Below are 14,894 nucleotides of genomic sequence, written 5' to 3' on the forward strand. Positions count from 1 at the left end.
CAAAAGATAGAACATTCTGTAGGGTCACGGCACAGTCTCTTCAACTGAGTCATCATTAATAATGACCACCACCTCAGTCATCATTAAAAAAAGAACATTAGAATAAAACAGACTTATAGGACATAACAACCAGAAGCAATACATGATATAGAATTGGAAACAAGCTTGTACATGTATCATTTGTAAAGGGTATTTTGGGGTGAAAAATTGTGGAAAGTTAAATATGATCTATGTACTAAATGAGAAACATGTACTGGAATAAATAGAAAGGTGGAAATTACTGACTAGAAAAATTGCAGAATGGTATGTATAATACAAAATGATCGTATTTTGTCATAAATGTGTATGCTTATGACATTATATATTTCCTGAGGGTGGGGTGGGCTTGGAACCAAAGGGCAAATAAATAGAATTTGCAAACCAAGACTATACAATAGCAGTATGTGTGTGTGTGTGTGGGGGGGGAATTACAGCTATATGCATCTAGATGAATCTCGCAAGCATAACCCTGATCAATGAAAGCAAGTTACAGAAACAATACATAGAGTAGAATTCCGAAAGTTAAACAAGGCTCAAAAACAGATAAAACACTACATTGTTTAGAGATACACACATGCAATAAAAACATTTAAAATAACAAGGGAACAACTAATACTATTTGCCATAATGGTACCATCTATGGGAAAAGAAGGGGAGACAGTTAACAGGGAGCTTCTATGATTCTGGTAATGTTCCTTTTCTTTAGCTGGGTCACATATACATGCTATTCACTTTATGAAATAAACACACATACACACACACATATATGTACATACATATATTTCATTTGTATCTATGATATTTTATAATAAGAAAGAAAACTGTGGACCCGACCCTGGGCCACACTGTAAGACTGACTACTCCACTGGTCAGCCAGCCTCCTTTGAGATATTAGGGCTCTTTAATATACAGCATTTAGATTTTCAATTTCTACTAGGACAAGCAGCTTTAAAATAAACGTTGTCATCCTTGTAGCTTTTTACCTGTGCTGAACGATTTTCTCAGAAATTTTCAGATCTGGCATCTAAGGGGAATGAACATATTTGCAATTCTGAGTACAAACTATCATGTTACTTTGCCAGTGTTGTCCTAATCTATAATATCATCAGCATATCAAACAAAATACAATTTTGTCAACGATTAGCTTTAACTCTTTTAACGTTTTTAATTATTGTTATTTTGCATTTGACCATTAACAAGAAAAAAATATTTTCCCAACAGTTCGTTGACTATTTGTACCTTCTTTTTTGTCTGTTTATATTCTCTGCCTGCTTATCTATAGATACTGATATTTTTCATATAAGATTTAAAGATACTATTTATATGTAATTCGTCCTTTGTTATGAGTTGCAAATACTCCCGCTCTATTTTCCTTTTACTTTTAGTTTGCTATTTTTCAGAGTAGATACTATATTTTATATATTCAAATATTACCTTTTATTTTTTGAGATTTCAAACATGGACCATTTTCATTTCTCTACAGATTAGATGACCTAGTCTATTCCCACATTATAGTTCCCACTTTAAGAGATACTACACTGAAAGAAACACTCACATTATTGGCATAAAGTCCAAAAATTGATCATATAGTAAAAAAAGTAAAGGAAGCATTTCGATCAATGGAATAAGAAGAGATTTTTAGATCAATGGAGTTAAAATAAGTGGCTAAAGATCTAGGAAGGGAAAAACCCTCATTTTACAATGAATAAATTTCAGATAAATTAAAATGTAACTGTAATAATTAAAACATCAAAAAAGAAACTAAGAGTTAATATTTACTTAATTTTGGAGTGGAAGGCTTTCTTATGTATATCTCCAAAGGCAGTAACCAAAAAGGTAAAAAAAAAGAAAGATAAATTTGACTACATAAAAATTATAAATTTTTGTCAACAGCCATGCCACCCTGAACATGCCCGATCTCGTCTGATCTCAGAAGCTAAGCAGAGTCGGGCCTGGTTAGTACTTGGATGGGAGGCCCCCTAGGAAGACCAGGTGCTGCTGTAGGTGCTAAAAAAATTATAAATTTTCACACACAAGAAACATCATAAAAATAGAAGGCAAACTTAAAAATACATATGACAAAGATTTAAAGTCTTTAGTATATAAAGAATTATTACACATTGTTAAGGGGGAAAATGGTGCAATAGAAACACGGGTAAAAGCAATTTACAAAAGAAACATAAGTGACCGATTTACCTATTAGTTAAATAATCTCACTTAAGATCTGAAAATGTAAATTCAAACAAGGAAATACCATTTTTGGCTATCAAGTTGTCAGTAATTAAGAATAAGAAATTCACAGCCAATATTGAAGGAATATGGGGAAATAAGCATTCTCATACCCTGCTGGTTATAGATTGGCAAACTTTCCTTAAGGCAATTCATCAATACAAATTAGAAGCATCATAAACCACGCTTTAAAAATTCAAGCCTGCAATTACGGATCTAGGTATTTATCTTACGTAAATATGTACCAATGATTTAGGCACAACATGTTTATAACACTAGCTTATGAAAGTGAAATAATAAAAAACTTAAATGTCTAAAAAAAGTTGCTTGTTTAAATAAATGACATCTACAGAAAAGAATATTTACTAAGCATCTATTATAAAATGACATTTAGTAAGATTTTTAAATGACATAAACATAGAGATGGAGAACAGATTAAGGGGTTGCCAGAGCTTGAAGATGGGGAAAGGAGGGTGGTATCTGTGACTATAAAAAAGTACCACGAGAGATTCTTACAATGAAACTGTTCTGTATCTGGATGTGATGGTGTTCACACCAATCTACACATGTGATAAAACTGCACAGAACTAAACACACACAACACACACACACATACATGTAAAACTGAAATCTTCCTGGGTACACTATAGTTATGCAAGATGCTACTTAACATTGGGGAAAACTGGATGAAGCATATACAGGATCTTTCTATATTATTTCTTATAACTGAATGAGTCTACAATAATCTCCAAATTAAAATGTTTTTAAAAGGACAATGAGGAAGACTGTTTGGTTGACATGGAATAAGGTTCATGACATACTAGGAAGTGCAAAGCAGCATCTATAATAAGCTATACTTTTATAAATATAGAAAAGCATGCAAACATCTATACACAAAATGAAAAGTCTGGAAGTATATACATAAAAGTGTTGTTATTATTATTTATTAATGACAAGGTCCTTGGAGGAAAAAGATATTACCATATCCACTCTATCAATTAAGATATATCTACTGTAAGTGCCGACAATTGTTGAAAATTCTAGGAACCAAAAAAAGTAAAGCTTCATAAATAGGACAATGAGTCCCATAATGGTACTTGAAAATTTAATTTGCAAGAGAACTTTAAAAAGACATAAAATGGTAAACCCCAGCACAGAGTGCAAACAGGCTAGAGGTTATTTTTAACAATGACTTGATTTCAGTGGGAAATTATAAATCTTGGAATCAGTGAATAATTCCTAGGCAAACAGATTATCACCTGAAATATTACAGTATTCTCTGATCCCATTTCTTGTCATTACTTTAGTGGCTGTGATTCCCTTTTTTTTCCTTCTCTCTCTCTCTCAGTTTTAAAGGATACACAACCAGGTCATTCAGTTCACCTTTATCAGAAAGTCTGCAAACTGACACAGATATGTCACAATGCTGTCAATAATAAGGAGTTAATACCAAAAAACATTGCTGGTATCCGATTTCAATGTCAAGAATGGTAATTGCCCAAAATGAAGCAATTGCCAACTGCTAAGCTAGGGCACACTAATCTAATCTTGATAGTATAAAGTATTTTTTTCTCTTAGAAGAATCCAACAAGCTCAACCTAATATGTCAGCATTAGCCAAAGCAACTTCAGTCTTAACAGTCTGACTTAGATCAAAGTTAAGCCTCAGGTTCTACATTTATAAAATGCAGATAATAATTGTACCAACCACAGACAGGGTTATCATGACAATCAGATGAGATAGTGCATTTTAAAGGGTTAGCACAATAGTCGGCAAATAATAAATGCTAGAAAATATTTTTCATATATCCGTTTAACAGCATATTATAGGTACTAAAATTAATAACTGTCATCTATTTGGCTTAGACAGCTCATACCAAAGTAAGAGTTCATAGAAAAATGAAAAATATGCCTGAAATCTGCATGTAAAACCTTACTTCTCTATACTTTAGCTTGTGTAAACTTTTCCATATTTTAAATCCATATGCAGATAAGTAGTTTAACAAGTGTGCAAATTTCAGAGATATATGATCCGAAATTTTTCAAAGCAATATAAAATGACTAAAAATGCCAATAACAAATAGCTATTGTAACACAATGTGAACACTAGACTGGACCAAAAAAAAGATATGTAAGACCACTCAGAAGAAAAAAGTAGATGTTGGTACTTTTCTAAATGTGATATAAAACCAAATCAGTCTAGTATGACATTACCCACTAAAGCTCTTGGTAAAATCCAATACGAGATGAAACCACACTGGCCAAGCTGCCCCTGGTCCCTTCTATTTGCAGACTATTTTTAAAATAGTCTCAATATTATATGAGAGCTCTCGTAATCATGGATGCTTTGAGAAATCAATATCTGTGATAAATTACCATTTTTAAACAACCTTTAATAAGATTATTTAAAAAGCAAAAAGAAAAATCAATCTTTCAAAGTATCCCTATTTTGTTGGCTACAACTAAGTAACACATTAGGTATATATTTCTGTAACAAATATAAACTGGGAACTGATGGTGATTTTTAGAATATTTTACTTTTAAAACCATTTACATACACAATCTAAGTTTTCAGTTAAAAGACTACACTGAATAGCGGATGATTTAGCATGAGTAACAGATCAATTATATGTAATTATAATTGTTTCTATGCATTGGGGTTTTATGTTAAACATGATTATGATAGTGAGCAGCCATATTTGATTTTAATTGCTATAGCCTGAGTTATCTAAAACATCATGAAAACACTGGAGAAAATGAGAAAATGACATGAGGCATGGGAAATGAAAATGATGCTACAGAGAGAATTCTGGTAACAGATGTGGCTCTAAGGGATTGGCTCAAACTAATGTTTTACAGGGAAGGGTAGGTGTCTCCCAGAAGAATCTTCTCCAGAGTTAGATAACTCTCTTTACTTTTTTAAGTATTGACAGCAGATATGACATACTTTTCCATCAATACATACCTGAAGAATTGCAAAGCATTTTTCAGAACAGCAAAATCTGTAGTCTTTCTTTAGCTCCTTTAAGGTTCTTACATTGACAAGGAAGAGTTTCATACTATGCCCCAATAAGAAATTTGTTTGAAAGCTTTCAGCAAAAATGACAAATGATACAAGCTGGTGAAAAAAAAAACAAAATTAAAAAAAAATAGAAAATCTGTAAAGCACCAAACAAAAATTCTGATAGAAATAGATCTTTCCCACCAAGCAGCCAAAGGGAGGAGGAAGATGGCTCAGATACCTGAATCTTTCCACTGCTGTCCATGGAAAGCATGAGCCCCGGTATGGCATTATGAGCCATAAAAAATAACATTTTCTGAGCACCTACTAAGCATTTTATAGGAATTATTTCATTAAATACATTTAGGCATGAAAAAATTGAAATTTAGACATTAAAGAACATAAGTGGCACAAGAGGCACTGCTAATTGAATCCCAGACTGTCTGATTTCCAAGCCACACTGTAAATCACTACATTACACTGCTGAAATGAGATACATACATATCGAAGTAAATAAAATAGAAGAGTGGTATAGCATTTGTAAAACTAAAGGACTTTTGAAATACCATTTTAATTCCTAGCCTTAAAAACTTTTTGTTCCTGACCATCCCCTCAAAATGTACCTATACATCTATATGTATATATAGATATGTATATTTATAGATATGTATATTTTACACAGTGACTTATTACATAGATATAACATGTTTCATAAAACTATACTTATCCTTACTACATGTAATAAATTCTGATATACTCTATTCTTTTTTAATACTGGAACTGATTTCATGACCCACAAATAGGTGGCATCTTGCAATTAAAAAAAAAAAAGTTCTGCTCTAGACTATAGGTCCATGGATATTTGGAAATGCGGGTGGAAGAAGTATGGACATCCTGTGATGTTAGAATCATATCTAGGCATCCTGGAAGATTAAATGAGCTACAGATATGGGAACTCATTTGGTACAGTCTGACACAAAACAGGTATTTGGTAAACAGTTTCTATCATACCTCCCGCAGCATTCCTACCCTCCAATGTTTAAAGAAGTGAAGCTACTCCACCACAACCATAAGCATCATAGTCAAGGAGTTGCCGGCCAAGGCTAACTTCCTTAACATTTTGATTCTTGACCAACATCAAGGAATGGAACTGTGCTACGTACATGACCTTACCTAATTAAAGCAGCTTATCATTTTCAAGAAGATGTTTTTTATGAGCCATTTTGGTATAAATTTTCTAAAGTATATTCAATACTGACTTGACTTCTTATAAGAACTATACAGAATTTAGCCTTTTCTCAAGGACCCAAGGTCATGATTATGCACACACGATGATACATTTTAGGGCTGGTAGGTACCTATTTTAGAGGTCACCTAATTCAAATATTACTTTGCAGATGAAAAAAAAAATGATGTCCCAAGAAGTTATACAATTTGTCCAAAGTCACCAGTAGGAAAGTCAAGTGATTTCCAATTTCCATTACACCATGCTGAGTACTACCTAGCAAAGCAGTCAGGATTTAGGAACAATACCCCTTGGAATTTCCATATGTGATAACACTCCTTATATTTTCTAATAGGATGTTTCTAATATATTGAGCATACTAGAATTATTTCTAAAATAAGAATGAATATGCCCTAAGTGAGAACCTGATGGATTCTTCTATGTAAGAAATATATCGATGTTATCGCATAGCTCTTATAATTTCCATCTTGCCTGTTCTGTTGAATTGTTGGCTCTGCTGCAGATTACACAGGTTACAAGATAAGTCACCTCCACTGAAGTGTTATGTTACTGGGACTATTTTTAACCTGAAACCAATACTTCTCTACAACCCACAAAATTATCATTCAAATGTCTTTCTAAATGGCAAAATGTCTTGAAAATGACAACTGTGTACCCAAACTGAAGGTCACTTTCTAGACACTTATCACTTATATCCATTTTTTTGGTCCTCCCTTGAGACTTCAGTTGGCTCTCCTTCCTTATACCATTTTCTTCTGTATTTTCCATGGTTCTTATTCCTCTGCCTTTCGGTGTTCCAAATATATTAACTGTATTTTGTAATTAAAAGGAAATGAGCTTAACTAAGGAGATACATTTAAAACTTAATTTTTCCATGATCTTAAGGAAAAACTTGTGTTAAGAAAAATGAAAAATACAAATTAATCAAATTCAAAGGGATTTATAACATTTTCCATAGGTGATTTTACTTGATGAAGCAATTGTCTCTTAATGACATTTTTTTTTACTAGAACTAAATCTGCTAAAAGAAAAAATTACATCTCAGCCTACTTCTTCATATTTCTGATACATGCATGATTGCTTTTGTCAGTAAAACTGAATCTATGCAACACTGTTTTTCCTATGATTTACTCAAGCTAGTACATTTAGTAATGCAAACACACCTTAAAGGCTACTTTCAGCAAACTATTTCAAAAGAGAAATATCACAAACATTAAAAATTTCAATTAAGTAATGACTGGAATTATTGGAATCATTTGAGAAATGATTTTCATCCAATTTGTCTACTTTGACATACCAAGAAACAAAGTTTCATGTCATAAATTTAAGCAGCATGCTTGATAAACTCAGAATATGTTCACCATTAAGTGATAACAAAAAAAAATACTTCAAATAAGTTCTTCCATACTTTGAGAAATAAATTACTCTCATTGAAATAAGTCTAAAATGTCTCTTTTTCCAGATACATCAGATGCCTCCTGATGCAATTTTTTGGATCACAGTATCTTTCTACCTCCATCATAATATACTCCAACAGGATGGATGTAGTCCATATTATGAACTGAACCAGAAGACAAAATATTTATTATAACTCACGGCATTTAATAATAGTAATTAGCACTGTTATCAATTAAAATTTTAATCCATATAAGGAAAAAATCTTGTAATGATTCAAAAAAATTTAACACTCGAGTTCCTAGGTAACAAAACAGATCTAGGAAATAATATAGAACCCAAGTGTGGTACAACTATTATTCTGAAATGGATGTTGTTTTCAGTTTCATGATAGATTGGAGAAAATAGTGTATTGGCTTATTCCAGCTCTCGCCTAACATCTGTTCATAATAACTATAAACAGGTTATCTGCAGCCATGCAGTTTTCACGCTGAGAATAAACACGTCTTTGCTGTTCTAAGAACAATTAACCAGGTGCAACCAGAATAAGAGAATTTCTGGTTGGACACCTGAAAGACTATCTAGATTACCCTTCCTACATTCAAAAACAAGGAAACTGAGGCTCAGAGAGATTAAGCACCTAGACCCAGCATTTCACACAGCTAGTTAATGGCCAAGCAAGGTCTAGAACAAAGTTTTCCCAATTATTTCTGCTAATACAGGTTAACTCTAAGAGAACCATTGATTCGCCTTCTGGGATGTAATGGGCCTTTGGAAATTTACCAGCTGTCTGATCTTGAGTAAACTGCAACCTTTCTAAGCCCCCTTTCCTCTTGTAAAGTGGAGAGAATACCTACCCTTAACAATTCTATATGAGGATTACATATAGCTTGCAAAGTGCTTAGCACATCGAATAGCAAATAATAAGCATTCTAAAACAGGTAGCTATTATTTTTATTCCCGCCCTAGAAACATGGTTACTCCTACTGTTTGAGAAGACAAATTGAATTCATTAACACAATGGGCAGGGTCTCATCCTCCAGAACTTCTCCGGGCCTAAAATATTCTGCAGAAAAGAGAAAACCCCACACAACAATCTATTTCACCCGAGCTAAATCCACCCTCTACACTGTTTAAAAACCAAAATACCAACTGCTGCTAAATGTCTCTGCCACGAGTGATACGATGAATCTGTCAACTAGAAATTGCAAAGGGGTTTCTGGCTCCACCCAAAACATGGAAAATAACGATGGGAAAACAAGGGGAAGATAAGATCACACACCTGAACTGGAATTCACAGAAGCTTGTTTTCAGCTCATTTAGTTGTGGATAGGTAAGGTAAGTGATAGAAAGCAAAATGCCATAAAGAAGAAATAATGCCTACCTCAAAAAAAAAAAAATACAATTTCCTTGTCTTCTCAACACAATAGAAAAAAATCCGTTTCCTTGCCCCAGTAAATTAATATGTATACGGGCAATAACTGAGCATATTTTTCGAAAAATTCAAGATTAAGCTGTATCCAAGCTGCACTGCACCCTAGAATAACATAAATCTATGAAAAATTTCTCTGAAATGGCGAGACAAAATGACGGGGAATATCATCTTGGAATCAACAAGGAGGGAATCACAACGTCACGTCAAAGGCGCCTCCATTGATAAAAACCCGACCCTCCATTCTCATGACACTGCAACCCACCTCCCTCTAAGGAAATTACAGGAATCACCCGCAGCAACCAACCTCAGCAATCGGCATCGACCAGATCGACCCCCTACTCAAATGGCGCTAAGCACCTCGGGTCCAAGCCCCTCCCTGGAGCTACCAAGTCCCGCGCTGACTCCACTACCTCACTTCCTTTCTGTCCTCCCTTCCCTGCTCGACCCTTGGCATTTCTCGCCAACCCTCGCCACTGACAGAGAAGGTAGGAACAAGACAGACTTCCTATACTTTGTCCGTGAAGTACCAAAACTACACATACCGGTCCCTATTACGACCACATCAAATTCCGAAGGGAGATTATCCGCCATCTTGACAGGAAATGTGTCATGTGACTAGTGCTTGTGGACATGAGATCAAGTTAGGCATTGCCTCGGTAGAAAGCGGGGGAGGGGGAGTGCATTCTGGGTATTGTAGTCCTTGGGTGGCGGATCCAGGTAGGTGACTACAGTATTATGTTTGAAAGGTTTACGTGAGTGTTAAAAGCGCAATTCATTTTCCAGGTTGAGTGCAATAGCGCGCATAGCCTGGAGGTTTCGGGTAGAAAAGAGATGTCGGTTTTTACAAAAATGGCTAGGATGAATGTGAAAAGACCTGGGCACCCCTTGTCAATAATGAAGCAAGAATTGTTAGGAGACACGAGGACAAAGTGAAATTGAAAAAGGAAATTTTCATTTCAGCCTGGAAACTGTTTCTCCTAGTGTGTCTGTACTTTAATTTTGGCCCCCGAAGAGTAATTTTTCACACCAGTTCTTTCAAACTATATCCCATACCTTTTTCGTCTCTATATCTTCCTCATGAAAGTCCTCAAAAAAATCTCGCCCTTGTTTCGCCAGAATAGAACCTTCGTTGAGTCTGTATTTGTTCTAGTTAGTCAAAACAGATGCCTGGCGATATATATTTGCAAAATTAGCCTTGCTCTACAGAAGAGAAAAAAAAAAGATATGAAAGGGAAAGCACAGTAGTCGCTTGATAAGTGTATATTGATTCAGAATCTGGTATTCTATACATATAGAAGCCCATACAAGATTCTCCTGATAAGCTGCCACAGAAATGATATAGTAAAATGACCTGTGTATTAAAGTGATTGTATTTGATGACAGGGTTTATATTGTCTATGCCAAGCGGCTAATACGCTTCCCATAAGTATTTTCAAGCTCAGCCTCCTCCCGCCCCGCCCCTCACACAATTATATAAAATGCTTTACTGTCTGACAATACCAAAGAAAAAAGAAGGGGATGGTGCATGAGAGTGAGGGAAGGTCCTTTTCAGACCCAAGAAATTAATTGTGTAGTTATTTAACAAGTTTCAAAATAATTCAAAGAGAAAGTGCAGTAGTGGACTTTCACTTACACCACCTGACCTGTGAGATGTTTGTGGTTCCCAGTCACTGTTGTTCTTTCCGGATGGGATGATCGCATTCTCTTGCTAACGTTAATCCCCAAGATTCAGCTCACCTTCTACCACCTCTTCTTTTCATCTCCTCCCTATGTTAGGTTATATTTCCCTAGATAGGGCTCTCACTCAGTCATAACCTCTCATATTGCACCAAAAGTATTTGCGTTTAAATTGGTTCCTATACAATACACATATCACCACACATACAAAAATACAAACTCAGGTATGCAACACCCAACTTTATAAACCCCCATATGACAAGGAATGTGCCTTATTTATATTTGTATTTCCTGCATCTAATGTAAGCCTGGCACATAGTAGGAATTTAATAAATGTTTGCTGAACTAAGCTTAGTCCTGACTCCCCTAATAGATGGTAAGTACTATGGAGACAGTTCACCTTTTTATATATCCACCACTATCATGTGTCATATTTGAAAACATTCAATACGTTTATTACTTTGCTGAAGTTCCATGAAAATTATTTAAATTTGTATTTTACTGTTTTTGCCGCATTTTGTCCTAATCATTAACAACATTGTACATGAGTATTATCAGAAGTGAAATACATCTTATCTGTGAGATTCTTAATACCACCAGTGGAAATGGAAATTAATAGTTTTCCCAGGGTAAACCCAGGAAACTTTCCAAAATCTTATCTAACAGTGAGAAGCCATAGATGGGTAGTTAAAAAACAGGATACATTAAAGTATTTCTATCTTACTTTGGAGATATATGCGTATACATGTATATAAGTGTATGTGTGTATATATGTGTATGTGTATTTTTCCCCCTTAAATATTCATTGAGTACCTACTATCTGCAGGGCACTGATTTAGATGCTGGGATTGTATCAATGAACAAAACAGAAAAAAAAAACCCTGTTGCCATAAAGTTTACATCTAGTGGTATAAAACAAAATAAACAAATAATTACTCTGTAGTGCTAATTTTCCAATATGTTTTGCCCCAAATTTGAAATCCCACTTTTACCAAGGCTAGAAAGCATGACCCTCAGAAAGATAAAATTGCCAGACTATATTTAGCTATTCTTTCTCTAAAGTTATTACACTCTCTGGGCATGGAGAAAATTATTACATTAGAAAAATTTAAAACCTCTATATAGATAAAATGTTCAAAATACCTTTTCTTTCAAATGTGTTTTTGTAGATTTTTTGCAAAGGAAAGATGAATATAAGAGTCGATAATGTCAGTAAAATAGCATAAAGCAAAGCAGCTTAACTACTGTCTATTTTATTATTCTAAGGACATCTATTTTTGAGAAATTGGATGTCACAGTACAATAAAATGATTGATACCTATGAATTGACTAGCCTATTAAATCACTGTGGCACTAATTTTGTACTTGGTTTCCCGAGTTGAAAAACCACAATTTTCTAAACACTTACCTGTATTCAGAAGTTTACTCAACTGCGGGGTCTGATGTATCATCTTTTTACAAACTAGTAATTGAATGATCTCTATCCTCAGCTTTTAGCTCCAGATCCATATATCAAATCCCTTATTTAACATCTCTTCTGAACATATTAGTACTGAACTCCTGAACATTTCAACCACACTCACAAACCTCTTCCTCCAGTGGTTCCTACCTTAGAAATGGCACCAACTTCTAATCAGTTACTCAAATCAAAAACTTAAGAATCATCCTTGGTATACCATCCTCTTTCACCCTTAAACCATTCCATCAGCAACTCTTGCCAGATTTATCTCAAAGATATATTGTAAATATATTCACCTCTCAATCTGGAACTGCCCCCATAATCTCTTGCCCAGACTAATATAATAGGTCCCAGCTGGAGCCCTCATTTATGCTTGTTTCTCTCGAGTCCACTTTCCACACTGCAGGTAGAGGAAATTTTTAAAAATTCAAATCTGACCATGTCCTGCTCTACCTAAATCCTTCATGATTTTTCATTGCTTTTAAAATACACTCCTAAATTTTAAACCTGGTCTAAAAATCTACCTTTCACCTTTTTCTCTCTAAGCTCCAGCCATATTGGTTCTCCTTCATTTCCTCTAATATTCTATGCTCCTTCCTGCCACAGGGTATTCACACATGTTCCTCCACATACCTGAGGTTCACTTTTATTCCTCTTTCCTTCCTCTTTCCCCTAACTTAATCCTACTCATTTTTCAATTCATTCGAAATGTCACATACTCTGGCAAATCTTAATCGAGTCCACAGTCTATCTTAGGCCTCTTATCACCCTATAACCCTCCTTTGTTGAACTTTTCATGATTAGAAATATTGAATTACTTATGCAGTTACTTGTTTCATATCTGCCATTTTCCTAGAAGGTAAGTTCCACAAAGACAAGGACTGTGCCTATATTATTCATCATTATATTTCTAATACATTATTCAGTGTATGCCTGGCATATAATAGACATTCAAAAATATCTTATGAACTCCCACTTTTGAGTATATATCCAAAGCAAATAAAGTCACTACCTTGAAGAGCTATCTGTACTCCCATGTTCATTGCAGTATTATTCCTAGTAGCCAAGAAATGGAAACAATTTAGGTGTTCATTGACAGATGAATGAATAAAGAAAATGTAGTATATACAGATTATGGAATGTCATTCAGACTTTAAAAGGAAGGAAACCCTGCCATTTGCAACAACATGGAAAATCTAGAGAACATTATGCTAAGTGAAATAAACCAGACACAGAAATACAAATATCACATGATCTCCCTTATATGTGGAATCAAAAAAAAATCAAATACATAGTAACAGAGTATAGAATGGTGGTTACCAGAGGCTGGGGAGTAGAGAAAAAGGGGAGATATTAGTGAAAGGGTATAAAATTTCATTTATAAGATGAATAAGTTCTGGAGACCTAATGTATGGCATGGCAACTATATTTAATAATGTATACTTGAAATTTACTCAGATTGCAGAACTCAAGTGCTCTCACCTCACAAACACACACAAATAATAATTAAAGGAGGGGGTGGGTTTAATAATTAGTTTGATTGTGGTAATCATTTTCCCTAAATACATATACCAAACCATCACATTGTACATTTTATATAGAATTATTTGTCAAAAATGAAATCTGCTAAATTAAGGGATGAATAATAAAGTATAAGAAGTCTTCAAAAAACAACACATGAGTATTATTTTAAATGGGAATAAAATTAGTTGATTCCCGAGTAAACTTTGTTCATCAGCTGGTTTTGTGTTTGTAATTCAATAAGTAATTCACACAAGGTTAGTAAACAATCCAATCAACACAAGAGGTCTTACAAAGACTATTAAGACTAATAAGTCTCCATATCCAATCTGCCTTCCCAAGTTGTCCTCCCCAACAATAAGCACTATTATCCATTTCTTGTGAATCCTGTTAGAAGATGTGTGTGTGTGTGTGTGTGTGTGTGTGTGTGTGTAGCAGTAATCCCTTTCTTTTTTGACACCAAAGGTAGCATGCGATAAAAATTATTCCTCACCTTATACCTTTATTTTTTCACTTAAAAATTTAGGAGATGCTGTGTTCTCAGTTCATAAAGGGATGCCTCATTTTTAATCTCTATAATTCCATTATATGCATATACCATGATTAATTTCATATTCCTCTATTGATAGATGTTTAGTTGTGGTTTTTCTAGTCTTTTGCTACTGCTAATGATGCTGCAATGAACATTCTTTTTTTAGAGGGGTAGTATTGGATAATAGTTGTGAATTTAGACTCTTGGCCAGATTTCCTAGATTTGAGTCCCAATTACATCATTTACCAACTGGCCTCAGGTAAGTTATTTAACCTCTCTGAACCTAAGTTTCCTCATCTGTAAAGTGGCAGCAATGATATTTACCCTTGAAGGTGGTTATGAGGGGTAAATAAAGTACTTA

General features: G+C 34.4%; 1 protein-coding gene and 1 pseudogene across 4 annotated transcripts in view; one reads left to right on the forward strand and one right to left on the reverse strand.

Moving 5' to 3' along the window:
- The window catches only part of CHM (CHM Rab escort protein), a 190,979-nt gene extending 181,023 nt beyond the window's left edge, over positions 1 to 9,956 (reverse strand). The window contains exons 1-2 of one of the 4 annotated variants that reach the window (XM_036226400.1): positions 9,887 to 9,953; positions 5,233 to 5,385 (exon numbers count right to left, since the gene is read on the reverse strand). In XM_036226400.1, coding sequence (XP_036082293.1) covers positions 5,233 to 5,251 — 19 coding nt within the window. In that variant the 5' untranslated portion in view covers positions 5,252 to 5,385; positions 9,887 to 9,953. The other 3 variants (XM_036226401.1, XM_016129964.2, XM_016129961.2) reach the window with 3 other exon arrangements.
- LOC118608344 lies at positions 1,925 to 2,043 on the forward strand (annotated as a pseudogene).
- Positions 9,957 to 14,894: the final 4,938 nt, after the last annotated feature.

The sequence above is a fragment of the Rousettus aegyptiacus genome, unplaced genomic scaffold, assembly GCF_014176215.1.
Source record: "Rousettus aegyptiacus isolate mRouAeg1 unplaced genomic scaffold, mRouAeg1.p scaffold_m13_p_9, whole genome shotgun sequence".
NCBI classification, from domain to species: Eukaryota; Metazoa; Chordata; class Mammalia; order Chiroptera; family Pteropodidae; genus Rousettus; species Rousettus aegyptiacus.